The 15,812-nt window shown below is 45.2% G+C and overlaps 2 protein-coding genes across 2 annotated transcripts in view; one reads left to right on the forward strand and one right to left on the reverse strand.

Moving 5' to 3' along the window:
• Positions 1 to 955: 955 nt before the first annotated feature.
• nkx1.2lb (NK1 transcription factor related 2-like,b) lies at positions 956 to 7,836 on the forward strand. The gene is made up of 3 exons (XM_046406512.1): positions 956 to 1,506; positions 3,340 to 3,568; positions 6,607 to 7,836. The coding sequence occupies exons 1-3, from the start codon at positions 1,192 to 1,194 to the stop codon at positions 7,359 to 7,361; spliced, it is 1,299 nt and encodes a 432-aa protein (XP_046262468.1). The 5' UTR covers positions 956 to 1,191; the 3' UTR covers positions 7,362 to 7,836.
• Positions 7,837 to 8,948: 1,112 nt separating this feature from the next.
• uvssa (UV-stimulated scaffold protein A) overlaps positions 8,949 to 15,812 on the reverse strand; it is a 28,095-nt gene continuing 21,231 nt past the window's right edge. The window contains exons 11-16 of the mRNA XM_046406043.1: positions 15,556 to 15,760; positions 13,986 to 14,117; positions 13,420 to 13,603; positions 13,214 to 13,325; positions 9,844 to 10,018; positions 8,949 to 9,269 (exon numbers count right to left, since the gene is read on the reverse strand). Coding sequence (XP_046261999.1) covers positions 9,176 to 9,269; positions 9,844 to 10,018; positions 13,214 to 13,325; positions 13,420 to 13,603; positions 13,986 to 14,117; positions 15,556 to 15,760 — 902 coding nt within the window. The 3' untranslated portion in view covers positions 8,949 to 9,175. The remainder of the gene's footprint in view (positions 9,270 to 9,843; positions 10,019 to 13,213; positions 13,326 to 13,419; positions 13,604 to 13,985; positions 14,118 to 15,555; positions 15,761 to 15,812) is intronic.

Consider the following 15,812-nt stretch of genomic DNA (forward strand, 5'->3'; position numbering starts at 1 on the left):
AACCTTTCAACACGTTAGCTGCTGTAACTCCGCCCCACACTAGTTAACACTAATTCTACCCATCATATCCGAATAACGGACTGCAGTCCCAAACTGTTGTCATCCTCGGCCTACCTGTACAGCCACAGGCCCACGCGCACGATATTTCACCTGCCAGCCTGCAATGCAGTAAACATGTCATTTCAGTCTACCTGTAAACATCATAAGGTCTGAGAGGGAGCCGGGACTTCGAGCTTCCCGCTCGCGGTGCCTTTCTCCTCGTGCTCGGACAGACCGCGTGCTGGTCTCACCAGCTCCTCGCGCGCGCGCGCTGCCCGAGATAATTGGCCATTAGTGCAAGTGGGATTAATTTGTAACCAATTACAGTCCCGGGAGTTGAATAGGAATGCATAAATAAGGAGAGAGAGAGAGAGAGAGAGAGAGAGAGAGAGAGAGAGAGAGAGAGAGAGACGCACACACGCGCACGGATATATGTGAGTTTATGATAGTGGGTCCTCGAGGGGCAGGGTAAAAACCAAAAAAGGTGTTGAGAGCTGAACGAGCTGAAGGAGAGCGAGAGAGCGAGAGAGAGAGAGAGAGAGAGAGAGAGAGAGAGAGGGGGAGAGACAGGGAGGCTCGCTTAACTAATGGGGAATGAGGGACCCGGAGGGGGACAGCGCACGAGCCAGTTTTAACTACTGCGGAGACAAGATCAGCGTCCGTCCCGCCTTCTACTCCTGTCAGGCTCCCAGAGCGCGCGCCCAGCGGTGACCAGACGGAGCGCGCGAGGCTGGAGGTCGGGACGCCGAGCGCTGTTAGTGTGTGTGCCAACACGGGATAACGGCGACGTACAAGACAGACACCAGATCACCGGAGACGATGTGTTGCCGCGGAGTATGAAGTGACAAGAGCCGGAGAGAAGAAGATCAAAGTTTTTTACGGGACCACGTCCGGTACTTAAAGCCCCTCATCTGTCCAGACTGTTTAATTCATGGAAAAACTTTAACGGGCTGGAAACAGCATCTCAGACCGGATGTTGATGGGACTCGTGAACCGGCTCGTGGTGTGAAGTTATTTTGGCATGAATATCATACAGTCCCGCTGAAACGTTTTGGTCTGATTGTTCTCTTCCCCCCCCCTCGTTTTTCACCGCACCTGCATTTCAGTCCGGATTCTTAACAGGTTAGCCTATGGGAAAGGGAGAGTAAAGTGATGAACCGGGACAGGGCGGTACCGGGGCCCGGGGCGGACGGAGTCCAGACAGTGGTAAGCCGGGACAGAGCCGTAGCAGGGCCCGTGGCAGACGCAGTTCAGCCCGTGATGAGTCGGGACAGAGCGGTGCCAGTTCCCGGCGGGGACGGGGCCCAAACCGTGGTGGGCCCGGACGGCGGAGACATGCTGGACGGAGGTGCCGCCGGGGAGAAACGGCTCTTCTCCAACGTGGTGGCCGGCGGCAGAGAAGCCCAGGTCGTGGAGAACCACTCGGACCCTGCGCCGACTCACCCGGTGTTAGTCCCGCCACAGCAGGTAGATGGGACCGAACTTCATGGAGTTTCGCTGTAGCAGCTGATAGCAGACGCGCAGGGTGTAAAGAAAAAGAGATCAGCTGGATCACCGAGCAGGACACGGCGGCAACAGAGCAAACGAAGCAGAAATAAATAAATAAACGTAGATCTCATAGACAGAATTTGCACGAAAAGCGAGCTAAAAGTAACCCGAAAAGCAGACTAAAACATTGCAGTGTTACCGTCGTGCGCTTATTCAAAAATAGGCCTCAGCTGGACGCAGAAAAATGAAGTTTTAAGAGTGTAAGTTTAACAACGACTAAGACGCTTTTTTCTGTTTGTTTGTCTTGTTTTCGTGAAGTCTTTGATGGCAGTTGGACTTGTGTTGTCACGTCGTGAAACTTAACTTCCGATGTAAAAGTACAAATGAAGAGCCAGTTTGCTGCAGTAACGTGACAGTGAAGCGGAGCTCGGAGGGAAACGCAGTCAGGCAGCTTCTCACACACCGACGAATTTCCAATGAAAACGTGGCAGTTTCACACATTTTAAAATTATGTGACTTAATACGAATTGTAGCATATAAACCATATAATGCTCCCACCTTAAATAAAATAGCAGCTGAAGAGAAATTTCTTAAAATAAAAACAAAAAACCCGCAGTCTATAAGTACAAAAATAAGGCCTTCCGGTCCCTCGTGTTTATATTATAGAGAACGTTTGATTGTCACCGATTACAACCCAGGTTCATTAGGAACCCCAAATAAAGGATTATTCCTCTTAATCACTGATCTCGGTATTGTGTGATTATTATTCTTATCATCAGATGTTAATGGGCCCCCGGTTGCCACCCGAATGCTCCCTCGGATTAACCTGTTTAAAGAGAGAATTAAAATATTATTAATGTGGGATTATTCATGTCGACATGCTCCAGACTGCTCCCATTAATAAATGAATGATCCTAATCAGGATGTAGTGCGGGGGGGAAGCACACACTGAGCCACCGCACCAGTCGGTAACTTTTTATTTTTATTCTTCTTTTTTTGTTTTGCCTTGACATAAATCTTAAGGATATAACTTCAGAGTATGTGGGTATCGTGGTGAACATGCTGCACGCACACACAGGGTCGCACTGATGGAAGTTTGGCCATAAATTGGTGATTTTTAATGAAACATAAATTAATTCTTTCATGAATCATCTCTAGAAATGCTCGGTTAGTTCTGCAAGCATTTCAACATAAACAATAAGGGCTGCACCTATTTTTCCCGATACTTTGCTTTTCTTTCGATACTTGACTTGTATCGATAAAAAATGGGATTGATTTCGTTTTTCGTACTGGAGGGGACTCAAGCTGATTCCTCTTGTCTTCTCGTGTTTTCTTTATGAATACAGTAAGGAAAACAACGGACTGACGGCTATTCTATTGCAACATTTATCATTATTATTATTATTATTATTATTATTACACTGTTGTCATTATTATTATCATTATTATTATTATTATTATTATTATTGTTGTTGTTGTTGTTGTTGTTGTTGCTGTTGTTATTATTATTATCATTATAGCCCCGTTTATTTATGAGATTGTTTGGAATAATTGTGATAAGTGCTACACATTAATATTAATACTTATTTAAAAATGAATACGTGGCTCAATTAAAAACAAGGGGAGTTTCAAACAGGACAAACAGGAAACATCAGTTCACTCACACGTTGTCCGGACCGAAGAAGAAATACCGGAAGCTCAAACCAACGAAGCAACGAACTCAAAAAAAACAAACAATCAAAACAAACAAAAAATACATAAGACTAAACTGGGATGCTGTGAATGAATAATTCCGATCTTATGATTTCCCAGGGCCCCACCGGCCACCGGACCACGTCTTTCTCCGTTCTGGACATCCTGGACCCCAACAAGTTCACGAGCAACCGGAGACCTCAGCTCCAGCAGCAGCAGCACGCGGGCCACCGAGGAGAGCGCGAGCTGAGCGCGTACGGAGCGGAGAACCGGAGAGGCGGAAGTGGGGAGCGCGAGCCCACCTTGGAGCCCAGCAAAGGCTGCTACGGTGCGGAGGAATACCAGAGCAGTAAGTCTGACTTACACGGAACTCACCTTTAAGCCCAGGCCAGTTTGTTTGCTTTCGTTCGTTCAGCTGATTTTCCCGCCCCCGTTTTGTCTCCGTCAGAACTTCTTCAATTTGCTGTTTTCATTCAGTCTTTTTAAAAACGAATTTCGTTTCATTAAATCTCAGTATATTTTTAGTATCGGTTTTTATTTGATAATTCAGCAGCGGCGCTCAACTCAAAAGAATCTGAAAAAAAATCTGCAAAGTGATTTAAAAAAAAACAAACAACTTTTTTATTCGATTTCCATTCAGAATTTACATTTGTGTGCGTTTGCGTGTTAATTCGACAGCCTTTTTTAACCGATAATTTTAATTGTAATATCTCGTCCAATTCTGCGTGAAAAGCCAATTGGTTTCCCCCAGTCCTCGTCCGGCAGCCTTTTCTCTTCTGTGTGAGGACGTGTCCATTTAGCGGACGGATGTCCAAACCGTGAGACAGAACAGACAGACACACCGAAGAGTGGCGGCGTTCATAATCCAAATCTGAGCTTTTCTGAGCATCAGAGATGGAAAACGGCAGAGAGGAGCGGAAGTCCTCAGTGTCCTCCTGCTTAGCTGACAGGAAGTGCAACGCGTCCAACTCTCCGCAGTTTGCTCTCCGGACGCGTCGCCTTTAATTGGAGCGCAATTAAAAAAAAGGCGACGTAATTGGCAGCGACTGGTGTGTGTGTGTGTGTGTGTGTGTGTGTGAGGGAGAGAGAGAGAGAGGGAGGGAGATCGGTATTATTGATTGGTGAATATCTGTTTCAACCACCAGTGTGTGTGTGTGTGTGTGTGTGAGCCTCCATTCAAAGTCATTATCTTCAATCAGCTGCTGAACAACAACCCGAAGTCCAACTTTTTTCTTCAGCTTTTCTTTTCTCTCTTCTCTTTTTTATTTTCCTTTTACGTTTCGTGTCTTTTTCTTTCCTTAAACCTTTAGATTTGTTTGTCCATTTGTCTGCTACTCGGATTTGGACGCATTTATCTGCACCCACCGTTTAAAATCAGTAATAGTAATAATAATAAGTAATAATAATTACACTCTCAGCACAAACCAGACTTTATGACCCCTAACAACCCCAATCTTATCAAACTGAGCTTATTTTTATTTATTAATTTTTAACGTAATGTAATTCACTCAGATCACTAAGCTAGTGAGCAGATTAAATACAGTACAAATGCATTTATGATTTATTCTAAGCTGAATTACTGTGAATATATTAAAAACCAAACAATTATTTCTGTTTAAAATTCTAATTGTCATTAAATACAGTTAAAGCGTTCAAAATACAGCAGTGAACTCAGATGTTTGTTGTTTTCTCTGTGAGTGACACTAAAGTAAACTACTGACCAAATACGACTCAAATGAAATGTAAGCCCAAAACACTCCAGCTTTTCTGATTAAATGTTTGTCCTTCAGGCAAATAATTTGTGGGCAACATTTTTAAAAAAAAGAAAAAAGAAAATGTGGCTCACAAATATGATTTTTCTTTCAAAATAAAAAATAAAAGTTAGATTTTTTTTTAGTTAACGCTGGGGATTTTTTATTTATTGTGCCAGCTGGTAAACTAAAGCAGAAAGTTCTCTGTAGTTTTATACATTTTCCATACATTATACATATTTATTCCATTTCTGTTGGTGACGCAGAAATGGACTAAAGTCACAGATTCACCGAAGGACACTTTTATTTTTAATGTTGCGCTCACACACAGCTGTGATGTGTTCATGTTAAATTTTCGATTTGTTTTGTTAATTTTTTTTAAACTTGATAAAATTGTAGACATGCGAGCTCAAGGCTGAATCAGGAAACTGGACCGGATGAGATCCGGTTGCTTCCCTTTACTTTTGATCCCTTTGTTTTCTCAGCTCTGTGTATGTTCTCAAATAGGCAGAAGGGAATATCACACCACTTACTTAAAGGCAAAAGGTTGCATGGAGTGTGAAGAGCGAGTGGGGGAAGGGGCTGGGGGGCCGGGGGGCCGGGGGGCCCCGGGGCCTCCTAGTGGGTTCATCCAGCACGGGCGCTGACTACAGGATCTTGTTATTTTCATTCCGTCCCTCCAGTTGGCTGCTATCCAAATGTTTGGCTGATAACAACTCATAGCCAAAGATATTTTCACTTTGACTAATTGTGTGAACAGTTTGAGACTTTAATGATTTGCATTCAAATGATCTAATCAGGACTTTAAGGGCCTAAAGGCCTCAGCGATCTTTTTAGTCATGTCAGATTTCAGTTCATTTTCAGCTTTTAATTTTTAGCTTATGATCTTTATATTGTGTGCTGCTTTAGCGAGTTACAGCCTGCTGCATTCATTAAGTTTGTGGTGTTATTTTACAGTGAGGTTCAGTATGTTGCACCAGCACAAACAGACACATTCCCACCTGTGGGCCCTCAGGAGCCCCCGACATCACTGTGTGCCTCTTCCATTCACTCTAACCGGATTGGATAATTAACCCCACTGAAGCACTATATAAATTAAAGCGCTAAAGGCTTTAAGACGCCGCTCGAATTTAATCTTAAGGCCCCATCCTGCCGAGAGGCCCCGTTTCAACATTTCCATTGGATGCCTTCATGTTTTCAGTTGATGGTGCCTGTTTCTGTTGATGTGTTTGAGTAAATGAGGCAGCACTGCAGTTTCTGGGGGAAAATATAAGGCAATTTAAAATGAGGGGCTACCAAAAGGCAGCAGGACATGCAGGCAACCAAGGAGTCCACAGCTGAGTGGGTTAATCAAAAGTGTGTTATTTTTGGCAGGTTTATCAGATTTATTTGTCTTTTTTAATGTTAAAGATAGAATTTATCAAACTGTGTTTTCAAAGCCGATGACAGTTTTCACTTCGGTGTGTGTGCGTATCTGCTTGCCACACACGTCATGTCCGGCGGTCGTCAGAGGAACCGCAACCCAACACAAACGTCTGATTACTGCAAAACATTCACATCAAGCTTCCTTCATGCATTCAGATCCTAAGTGAGTGATGGAGGTTTTCTTGACGTCACCTTTGTTGTGTTGTTTCAGAAGAAGGCTTTGTATACAGAAGCGTAGATGAGGATGACTACCACAGATCCGGGACCCCAGACTCAGAGGCTCCAGACGGGAACTACAGCAGTGAGGAGAGCAGCTCAGCTCTGCCCACTAATGGAGACAGAGATCTGGGCCAGCACAGCCACCAGGACCCCGGCAGAGATGCCGCAAGCCCCGGAGGAGTTGCCGGAGGCCAGACCACCAACGTCCAGCCCAACGGGGGCCAGGGCCCACAGGGAAAGCCCAAGAGGAAGCGCTCTGGCTCGGACTCCAAGTCGGGGAAGCCCCGCAGAGCCCGGACTGCCTTCACCTACGAGCAGCTGGTGGCCCTGGAAAATAAGTTCAAGTCCACGCGCTACCTTTCAGTGTGTGAGCGGCTCAACTTGGCCCTGTCGCTCTCCCTCACTGAGACCCAGGTCAAGATCTGGTTCCAGAACCGCCGAACCAAGTGGAAGAAACAGAATCCCGGAGCCGACACCTCCGCCCCCACCGGCGCAGGAGGAGCAGGAGGGGCAGGAGGGGCGGGAGGAACGGGAGGAGCAGGAGGCCTGGGGAGCCTCAGCCCTCTCAGTCCGTCCCCTCCAATCAGCGGGCACCTGGCCATGCATGCGGGCTACGCGGGCCACCATCACCCCCCTGCGGGCAGTCTGGTCCAGCTGCCCTTCCTCACCGCAAGCCACGTCCTGTCCCCCTTCATGCTGGGGACACAGAGCTACGCTGCCCCCGCCTTCTACAGCACACACCTGTAGACACACACACACACACACAGGGTGGTTCAGAGAGATTCATCCTCAGAAGTCCACTCTGAGCCCACAGAGACTGAAATGTTTCAGCGTAGGAATGAACTGCAGCACAGCAGACGTTCAGCTCTGCTCTCATTTTTACTACTGACGTTTGAAGGCTTTAATTTCAACGGATTATTTTGATAGAATGTGAATATCTGCCAGAAACTGTACATACATCTGTGTTCTAGCTCCCTACTCCGAATGCAGTTTGAGACTATGTAATAGACAAATAGTTGATTTCTTTGTTTTAAAAAAGTCTGTATGAATATTGGATGTTTCTTTACGACTTAAAGAATGGCTTGATCTCTCGTCAGTACCGTGTAACTCCAGCTGTGGTTGTTTTCCTTTCTGTTATTTATTGACTTTCTTGACAGTTTCCATAAAACCCTTGAATGTACTGAATCCTCAGCTCAACATGATATCGTCCTTTGATATTAAACTGATGACAATTAAACGGTGAAAACCCGCTCTGTAAATGTGGTTCGGAGGACGGCGAGGAGGCTCAGCATCAACACTGTCTGCGTTGGTTTCTTCCAACATTTCATTCATCATTGATGCCACTTGCATTTTCCTACACAGCCCACCCCCCCCAGCAAACAAGATGGCTCCACCTCCTCGCTGATGCTTCCCTTTAGTGTTTTACTGTACATGCTTGTTTGTGTCTCCCCTGTCAGGTGAGAGTACGACGCAGTATTCCAGCAAACCTGTGGTACTTGGCCTCCATGGCTGTACCAGACTGACAGTTGAGTTGCCAGCGGCAGCAGAGGTGATGACTTGGATTTTTAGCTTTTAACTACTTTCAAAAGCTTTCACATTTGTACCTCCTCGTAAGAGATGTGACTCGGCTCTGTGAGCGCAGGCTGTGGAGCTAAAGGAGCTTTGTCACGATGCCACGCGTTTAGAGCCCGCTGCAGTTCAGGAGCATGAAGTCTGAACGACGTGTGTGTTCACCGACAAGGTTTTAAGAAAAAGAAGTCATGGTTAGCATTATGGGAAATGTAGTCCCCTGCGAAAACTGAGCCAAACTAAAAGTGAGGATATCTTGGCTCTCCGTCTCTTGCGAGGATGCAAACTTTGTGGACGCGTTAAATGCGCCACATGGAACATGAAACTCATTCCATAATTACATCTGAAGAAGCTTCTTGTCCAAACCTTCTCACAGTCAATATGAGTGCAGCACAAACACACTAAGACAGCAGACTGAGAAAAGATTTACTGTTTATTTAAATGTTCATCTCAAGCATCCACAATCTGAACACACAAACACACAAAACAAATATAAACAACAATTTAAAAATAAACAATAATTTAAATAGAAAATACAAAAAAAGGAGTAAAATTTTAGTGTTAATTTAGGACTTATAAAGAACAAGAAAATTGGATTTGGCTGCTACGAAGGCAACATTAAAGGGACAGTCCACCCTAAGCTGAAAGTCCAGTCAGTGTTTACTCACCCCCATGCAAATGCAGTGAAGCTTCTTAGTCCACAAAACGTTTGTGAATCTTCACAGTAAAACTGTGGCAGCACAGTCCCCATAAGACCACAAGACCTCATTTTCATTTTCGCGTGAACTGTCCCTTTAAGCTTAAAGACTTTGGCCCATGAATGACATTTTATTTTCTGACACATATTCATCATTCATCACTTCACAATGTCGTAAACACCTTTTCAGCCACGTCAGTCTCTCCATACTGTATCCCGCATGTGCGTCTCAGTGAACTAAAGAAGAACTCATTCCATCTCATTTCCTTTAAAAACACATCAAGCCGGCTGGAGGTCAGTTGAGGGCGTAGTTGAACTGGTTGGAGAACTTGTCATGTTTTCTACTATCAGCTTTACTCATCACCTGAGCGACTCTTCGCATGGTGCTCCTGTGGGGGAGGAGCAAAGGGAGAGAGGGGAGACCAAGACAGAAACCGAGTGAGATTTAGGAAAATAAAATCTGACAGAAAATAAAAGAGGGAAACATTTACACACACAGAAAACAACATGGCGTCCGGACAGTTAGGGATCATCCATAAAGCTGCAGACTGTATTATGATATCAAGCTGTGCTTTCCTCAGACACCATTATTCATTTAAAACTCTCTTTATTTTTTGCAATAAAATTCAGTGTTATCTGACATTATGAATATTCTTTAAATCTTGAAAAGGCAGCAACAGTAATTTTGTCGCGCTCAAAGCTTAAGTTAGCAACATTACAGCTGTGCAGAAATGCCAACATGTTATTTTATTATATATTTTATATTATTATTTCTGATGCTGTGCGACAGGACAACAGCATCAGATCTCAGATCAGCTGTGAGACTCCTGCAGCACAGACGCACAGAGTTTAAAGATGAGGCCATTTAACAGCCGGTGAGGGTCTCAGAAAAGATGCTACCAAGTTGCATTATGGGAATTTTAGGGTCCAGCGTATGAGTGGAGGGGGCAGGAAGTGACGTACTTGTTGAAGACTTTTTTCTCCAGCCGGGAGCGGGACGTGTTGGCGCTCTGCTTCAGGTCACTGAGGTTGGGGTATTTCTTCTTCTTTCCTTTCCTTTTTTTGCCCACCCTCTCAGAGCCCAGGTTTTCTCCTGTTGCTGCCTCGATGTCTCGCATCAGCTCTGCATCCCGCCAGTCTACAACACAAAGAAAAGAACCGTTGTTCAGTGAAGTTTCCCGCACCAGATGCTTAGTCGGCTGATAGTGGATTTTTAAAGACTGACGTAATAAGGATGGACTGCCGCTGATTAATCGGTGGATATCAACCGCCCTGTCGCGAGCTGAACTGAACAGCTGTGTCAAAGTAATGAATACTTAAACAAATGAATAAAAACATAAATCTGAAACTATACATCCCATTCAAAATATTATTTTTCAAACCATTATTTCCCCCCCAAGTCTGTAATTTCAGTCCAGAATTACTGACTTCAGTCACAATCTGATCTGATCTGATCTGAGCTGATCTGATCTGAGCTGAGCTATGGGCCTTCCTCTACATGCAGTGTTACCTTCTGTTCGTCTGCTGATTATCCTCCGTGTTTACATTATGAGAACTGAGCGCAGGATTAATCCAGATTATTAGCTAAAACCGCCTTTTCACAGCGCTATCACATACAGCACTACATTATCACTATGAGCTACCACGAAAAAATTACAGTGAACAAGATACTATGGACAATTTTTAAGTGTTTTGGCTGCTTGTCACATCAGTGGTGACAAATACAAGAAGATACAAGAAGGTTTTTGACCCCAAATGACTAAAGAAATCACTCGAGTGTGAGTAAAACTAATACATGTTTTCGTAAAAGTACTGAGACAAAAACAGTTTGCTGCAGCTGATCTCAGATCAGACACGTCAGTTTACGTTAACTGGACGTAATCAAGCAATCAAGGACCGAAACATAAAGTCGTGTTCATGAGAAGTGCAATAAAGTAATTATAGCAGATAACACAAAGGAGCCCGCACTGCACAGTTTTACCGAGTGGCAGCACACTGTGTGTCATACAGGCTCATTGGGATCCAATTCTAGTGTTAATGAAAAGCGTAATGTCATAATTCTGGTTGATAAAGTCAAAGTGGCCATAATGCAGAGTAACGACGGCCTAAACGAAGAGACGTTTCTACTTAATGACGTACGGTGGAGGAATTAGAGATAAACCTGCAGTAATGCAAAGTAATTACACTGTGATTGTGATGGGATTGAAGCTGGGCTCTTCGCTCTGTCAAAACACTGACCCCAGCTCACACACACTCACTCTGAGTGCGTGTGTGTGAGTGTGTGAGTGTGTGAGTGAGTGTGAGGGGGGTGTATTAATCAGCCCGTTTGACCCTGGGTCTGACTGGACCTTCAACTATCCCTCTTTGCACGCACATGCACGCACACACACATGCACACGCGCGCGTGCACACACACACACGCACGCACACACAGACAGGCAGAGAAGCAGTAATTGAAAAGCAGCTGGTGTGTTTAGGAGAGTCATTACTGCTAAAAGAGGAGCAGCTGCATTTACATTGTGTGTTTGGGTGTGTGTCAAAGGTGCGTCCTCGCTGTTAGTTTGTTGTTGTGCTCGTGGGAGTTTGAGACAGAAAGAAATAAATATAGAGATAAAATAAGAGACAAAGGAAAATAAATAAATAGATAAAGACGTAATGGAGAAATGACAAAGAAACGAAAAGATGGCTGAGAGAGAAAGACGATCTGCTGAATTTAATCAGTGTTGCAGCAGGACTCTTTTCTCTGTCAGCACCTCTTAGTCCTTCCAGCTGGGGTCAGAGTGTGTGTGTCTGTGTGTGTGTGTGTGTGTGACAGGGCAGGGGCCAGGCCACACACATACTCACACACACACATCTCACACATCCACTAAGGCGTCTGGGGTCTTTGGTCTGTTCAGACGTCTCTCAGACACGCACCACTAAGCACAGGGACCCTGAGCGTGTGTGTGTGTGTGTGTGTGTGTGTGTGTGTGTGTGTGAGACCATCAATTTCTCTCCTCCCTCTCCTCAGCTGCTAGAACGCTTGTGTTTGTTATTGCTCTGTGTTTGATTCAGAATCATTCAACACACTTTGGAGACTTTTAACAGCCAGTTAAGATTAGACAGAATTAAAGGTGCATCACAACAAACAGAAACTGAGGAGAGCATCCTGTGATTGTCGAGGTCCGGGTATCCTCTACCTCCATCCTCTACCTGTTCTCCGCACAGCTGAGTACAGTCAAAACACGACTTCAGATCACTGGCAGAGTAACCCATTCAAACACTCGTGCAACCTTTGAGTACCTCGAGCTGCTCTGCATGGGCTCCGGTCTCTTGCTATGGGAACTCTGGGACCAGTTCCCAGTTGACCTTTATAACGTCCCTCACTGTGTTTTTAACCTCACTGAAGATGAACCACGAGCTGAGGCCAACGGTCCATCAACTCATTCAGGTCACAGCCACTCCTACTGTGACGCTGATGTGTGTGTGTGTGTGTGTGTATGTGTATGTGTAGGTATGAGATTGACTCGGGGATCGATAGTGTAGTTGGTAACAAAAGATGCTATTTCACAACTCACTGGACTGCATGCCATAAACACGCGCACACACACACACACACACACACACACACAGTTGATGCCTAACAAGACACTGAAAGCAGCTGGTGTAAAGCAGACCTTCACACATTGTTTGTTGTTGTTTGCCTCCACTCCATCCAGCTGTGATTTTACATCATTATTTGTGCGTGAAAAGGAAAATATATCATTAAAGCTAATCCATCCATCAAAGCCCGTTAGGCACAAGCTGATCTCGGGCATTTACCCCGCCAGCAAAACCATCAAAACCAGCAGAACTGCTGGAGTGCCCACACTTCCATGTAAATTTCCGTCAATGTGATATCTGGGGAAAAATCAACAACGGCGACGAACATTTAAGCTTTTACAGTATAAAAAATAAACAAAATGTATGAAGGTTCACTTTCAAGCTTTTTTCATTGGCTTTAAATAACATTTCCTCAATGTGGACGAAAAAGCTTCTAAGTGGACCAAGAGTTTTGTAATAATATGCAATAATAAGCTACTTAAGATATGATTTATTCAAAATGAAACCCTGTTGGCGTCACGTTCAGTTTATCAGTATTTCCTGCTGATTTATTTGCTGTGCTACAACTTCTGCAGCACCTGTTGGTTTTCTGAATTTGCAGCCTGCTTGGAGCTTTAACTCCTTCCTCTTGGCCCAGTTGTTACACACTGGCCACCACACACACCACACACCAATCGTAACGTGGTTATTAGCCTCATTGTTGTAGGACACAGTCTTGTGTGTGTGTGTGTGCGCGTCTGTCACTCCTCACCTGGCTGCTCCTCCCGCCTCCTCCTTTCCTCCTGCTCCTCCCTCAGTCGGTCCTCCTCCCTGAGGGGTCGACCCTGCTCGTCTCGAGGAAGGATCCGGCCGTGGAAAGGACACTGGAAGGCAAACACACACACAAACACACTGAGAGTGTGGGAAGCAGAGGCAGGCGGAAATGTCTCTGGAATCACTTTGCGTTTGTCCCGTTACCTTGTGGCGGTCTTGTCTCTGACACAGGCTCCCGTTGCCCAGCGGAGCTCTGCAGTAATGGCTGACAGGAGTAAAATTCCCGGGGAAAGAGATGTATCTGCTCTTGCTCTCTGCCAGGAGCTCCTTATTCTCCACCTCCTCTTCCACCTCAGCGTGAACCCAGAACTGATGCTGAGAGGCCAACCTGTGTGAACAAGAAGAAACGCAAGCAAGTTGCACACAGTGTTCAGAAAGTAAAGAGCTTGGATCCACTGGCTAGCAAAGTGCTTATAATCTCCATGTGATGGCTTATTTTCAGCTTCTAGAAGTTCTAGAGAACCCAAACTGGCAGTCACTGCAAATATTAACTTTCTTCAAAATGCACAAAATACTGAAACGTGTGCAGTGACATTCAGTCAGACATTTAAATAAAAAACCAACAAAGCAAAGGCAGGAATGCTGTGACAGAAATCATATTTCTCTTCCACCCGTTTTCTTCTGGCAACAAGCAAACTGGTGACCGAACACACAACTCACTGAACTGTACACCTGTGTGTGTGTGTGTGTCTGCCTTTGCAGTGTGTTACTTGATGATCTTGCCAGCATTGGGCTGCTCCTGGCCCCAGTAGTACAGGTCCAAGCCAAAGGGAACTACAGGAGCATCAGCTGCCTTCTGGTCTGAACTGGACTGGGATGAACTGGGTCCCGAAGAGCTGCTGCTGGAGGAGGAAAGACATATGGAGGAAGTTCAACCAGCTTCATACAAACCAACTCAGCACAAGGAAGTCCAAAGCTTTTGCACTCAAGTCCGAGTCAAGACTGTCAAGTTTCATGTTCCAAGTCCTAAACTTTGGGCATCAAGTCTGAAACAAGTACATGCCCTTCAACAAAAGCAAAAATAGAAAGTTGATGATTTTAAATGACCTTTGTGGCCATTTGAGTTTAAATGTCTTGAGTTTACGAGGTGTGTCTGAATGCACCATGAAGTCCGTGTCCCCGTGGATATCAAACTCAGCACAGACAGACAGCAGAGGACAGAAGCAACGCGCCCGTAAGTGACAACAAAACACAGCAGATGTTTTTAAGACACGACCTGTCGGGTATCAGAGGGTCTTCTGAGGTTTACTGCCCACACTGAGAATCTGCTCTGTTGGTGCTGAGCTGGTGTCAGCCGAGTCAGGAAATGAAGGGAAACGACCAACTCGCGGCACACGTTTTAAACAACATGCGGTTTAATCTCTGGGCTGGGAGAAGGTGTCGAGTGTTTTCCAGTCAAAAGGCTCGAGTCCGAGTGACGTCTCGAGTCACTGAAAACCTTTTCTGATTAGGTCAAATCCAGTCAAGTCATCAAAGTTGTTACTTGAGTCTGACTTGAGTTCAAGTCATGTGACTCGTGCCCACACCTCTGGTATTAGTCTGTGCTCTGGCCAACATGGCTTATCCGTAAGGATGCCCTAAACAAAGCTGTACCGACTGATTTATCCACAAGAACAATACTGACATACTTTCTCTTCCAGCCCTGACTTATAGTTCCTCAACACTTCTGGGAGACTAGGAGTCTCTCAAACAAAAACAAAACAAAAGACTAAGCAGAGTGGGGTCGTATGAGTTGTGGTCTTTGTGACGGGACACAGGCAACATTCACAGACGAGCTAATGTTTTAGAGGTTTGGTCTTGTTCGCTGACTTCCTTCCACACCCTCTGAACTCTCCTAGAGGTTATAGTGACGGGCGATCAAATGAAAAGCACAATCAGCGTAAATAAAATTGCAGATTTTGAACATTGTTGGAAACATTTGGGATAGTGAGTAAGAACACGACAAAGGCCTGCTCATCTTGATACGGATGTTGCAAATTCCATATTATTATCTTTAAAATGTTTTTGTATAATGCATCAAAATAACCACATTATTATTTCTTATCCTTACTCTGCTGTTTAAGTGAAAGATCGTGTGCAGATGTTTTAATACAACCAATAAAAGCAATAAACTGAGTGTAAATTTCTGGTGCTTGACGTATAATAAGAGGAATGAAAAGTGAAGTGACGAGCTCGTCCTGGGGGGCCGATGGGGGGAGGGTAAGTGCGGGAGATGGACTGAGAAGAGCATGTGTGAGAGGAGGGCAGAGGGAGAGCCACAGGACTGGTCAGAGGGGCTACCTCGGCTCTGCGGGCTGAGGGAGTTTCTGTCTGAGGAGGCGCACTGTGGCGGCTGCACATGTTGGATCCTGCTCCTCTTCTGCAAGTCGCTTTAGCCGTCTGGTGAAGGAGGAGGTGGATGACGGAGGAGGTGGAGCTGCAGGTCTTTTAGCTGGAGGTTTCTTTGTGACTGGTGCTGCTGAGGTGGAAGGACATGGATCCAAGCCTACAAACAGAGACAAGACGGAGTTACCCTCAAACTGAATGCTTCAGTGTAA

The sequence above is a fragment of the Scatophagus argus genome, chromosome 12 (assembly GCF_020382885.2).
Source record: "Scatophagus argus isolate fScaArg1 chromosome 12, fScaArg1.pri, whole genome shotgun sequence".
In the NCBI taxonomy this organism is placed as follows: Eukaryota; Metazoa; Chordata; class Actinopteri; family Scatophagidae; genus Scatophagus; species Scatophagus argus.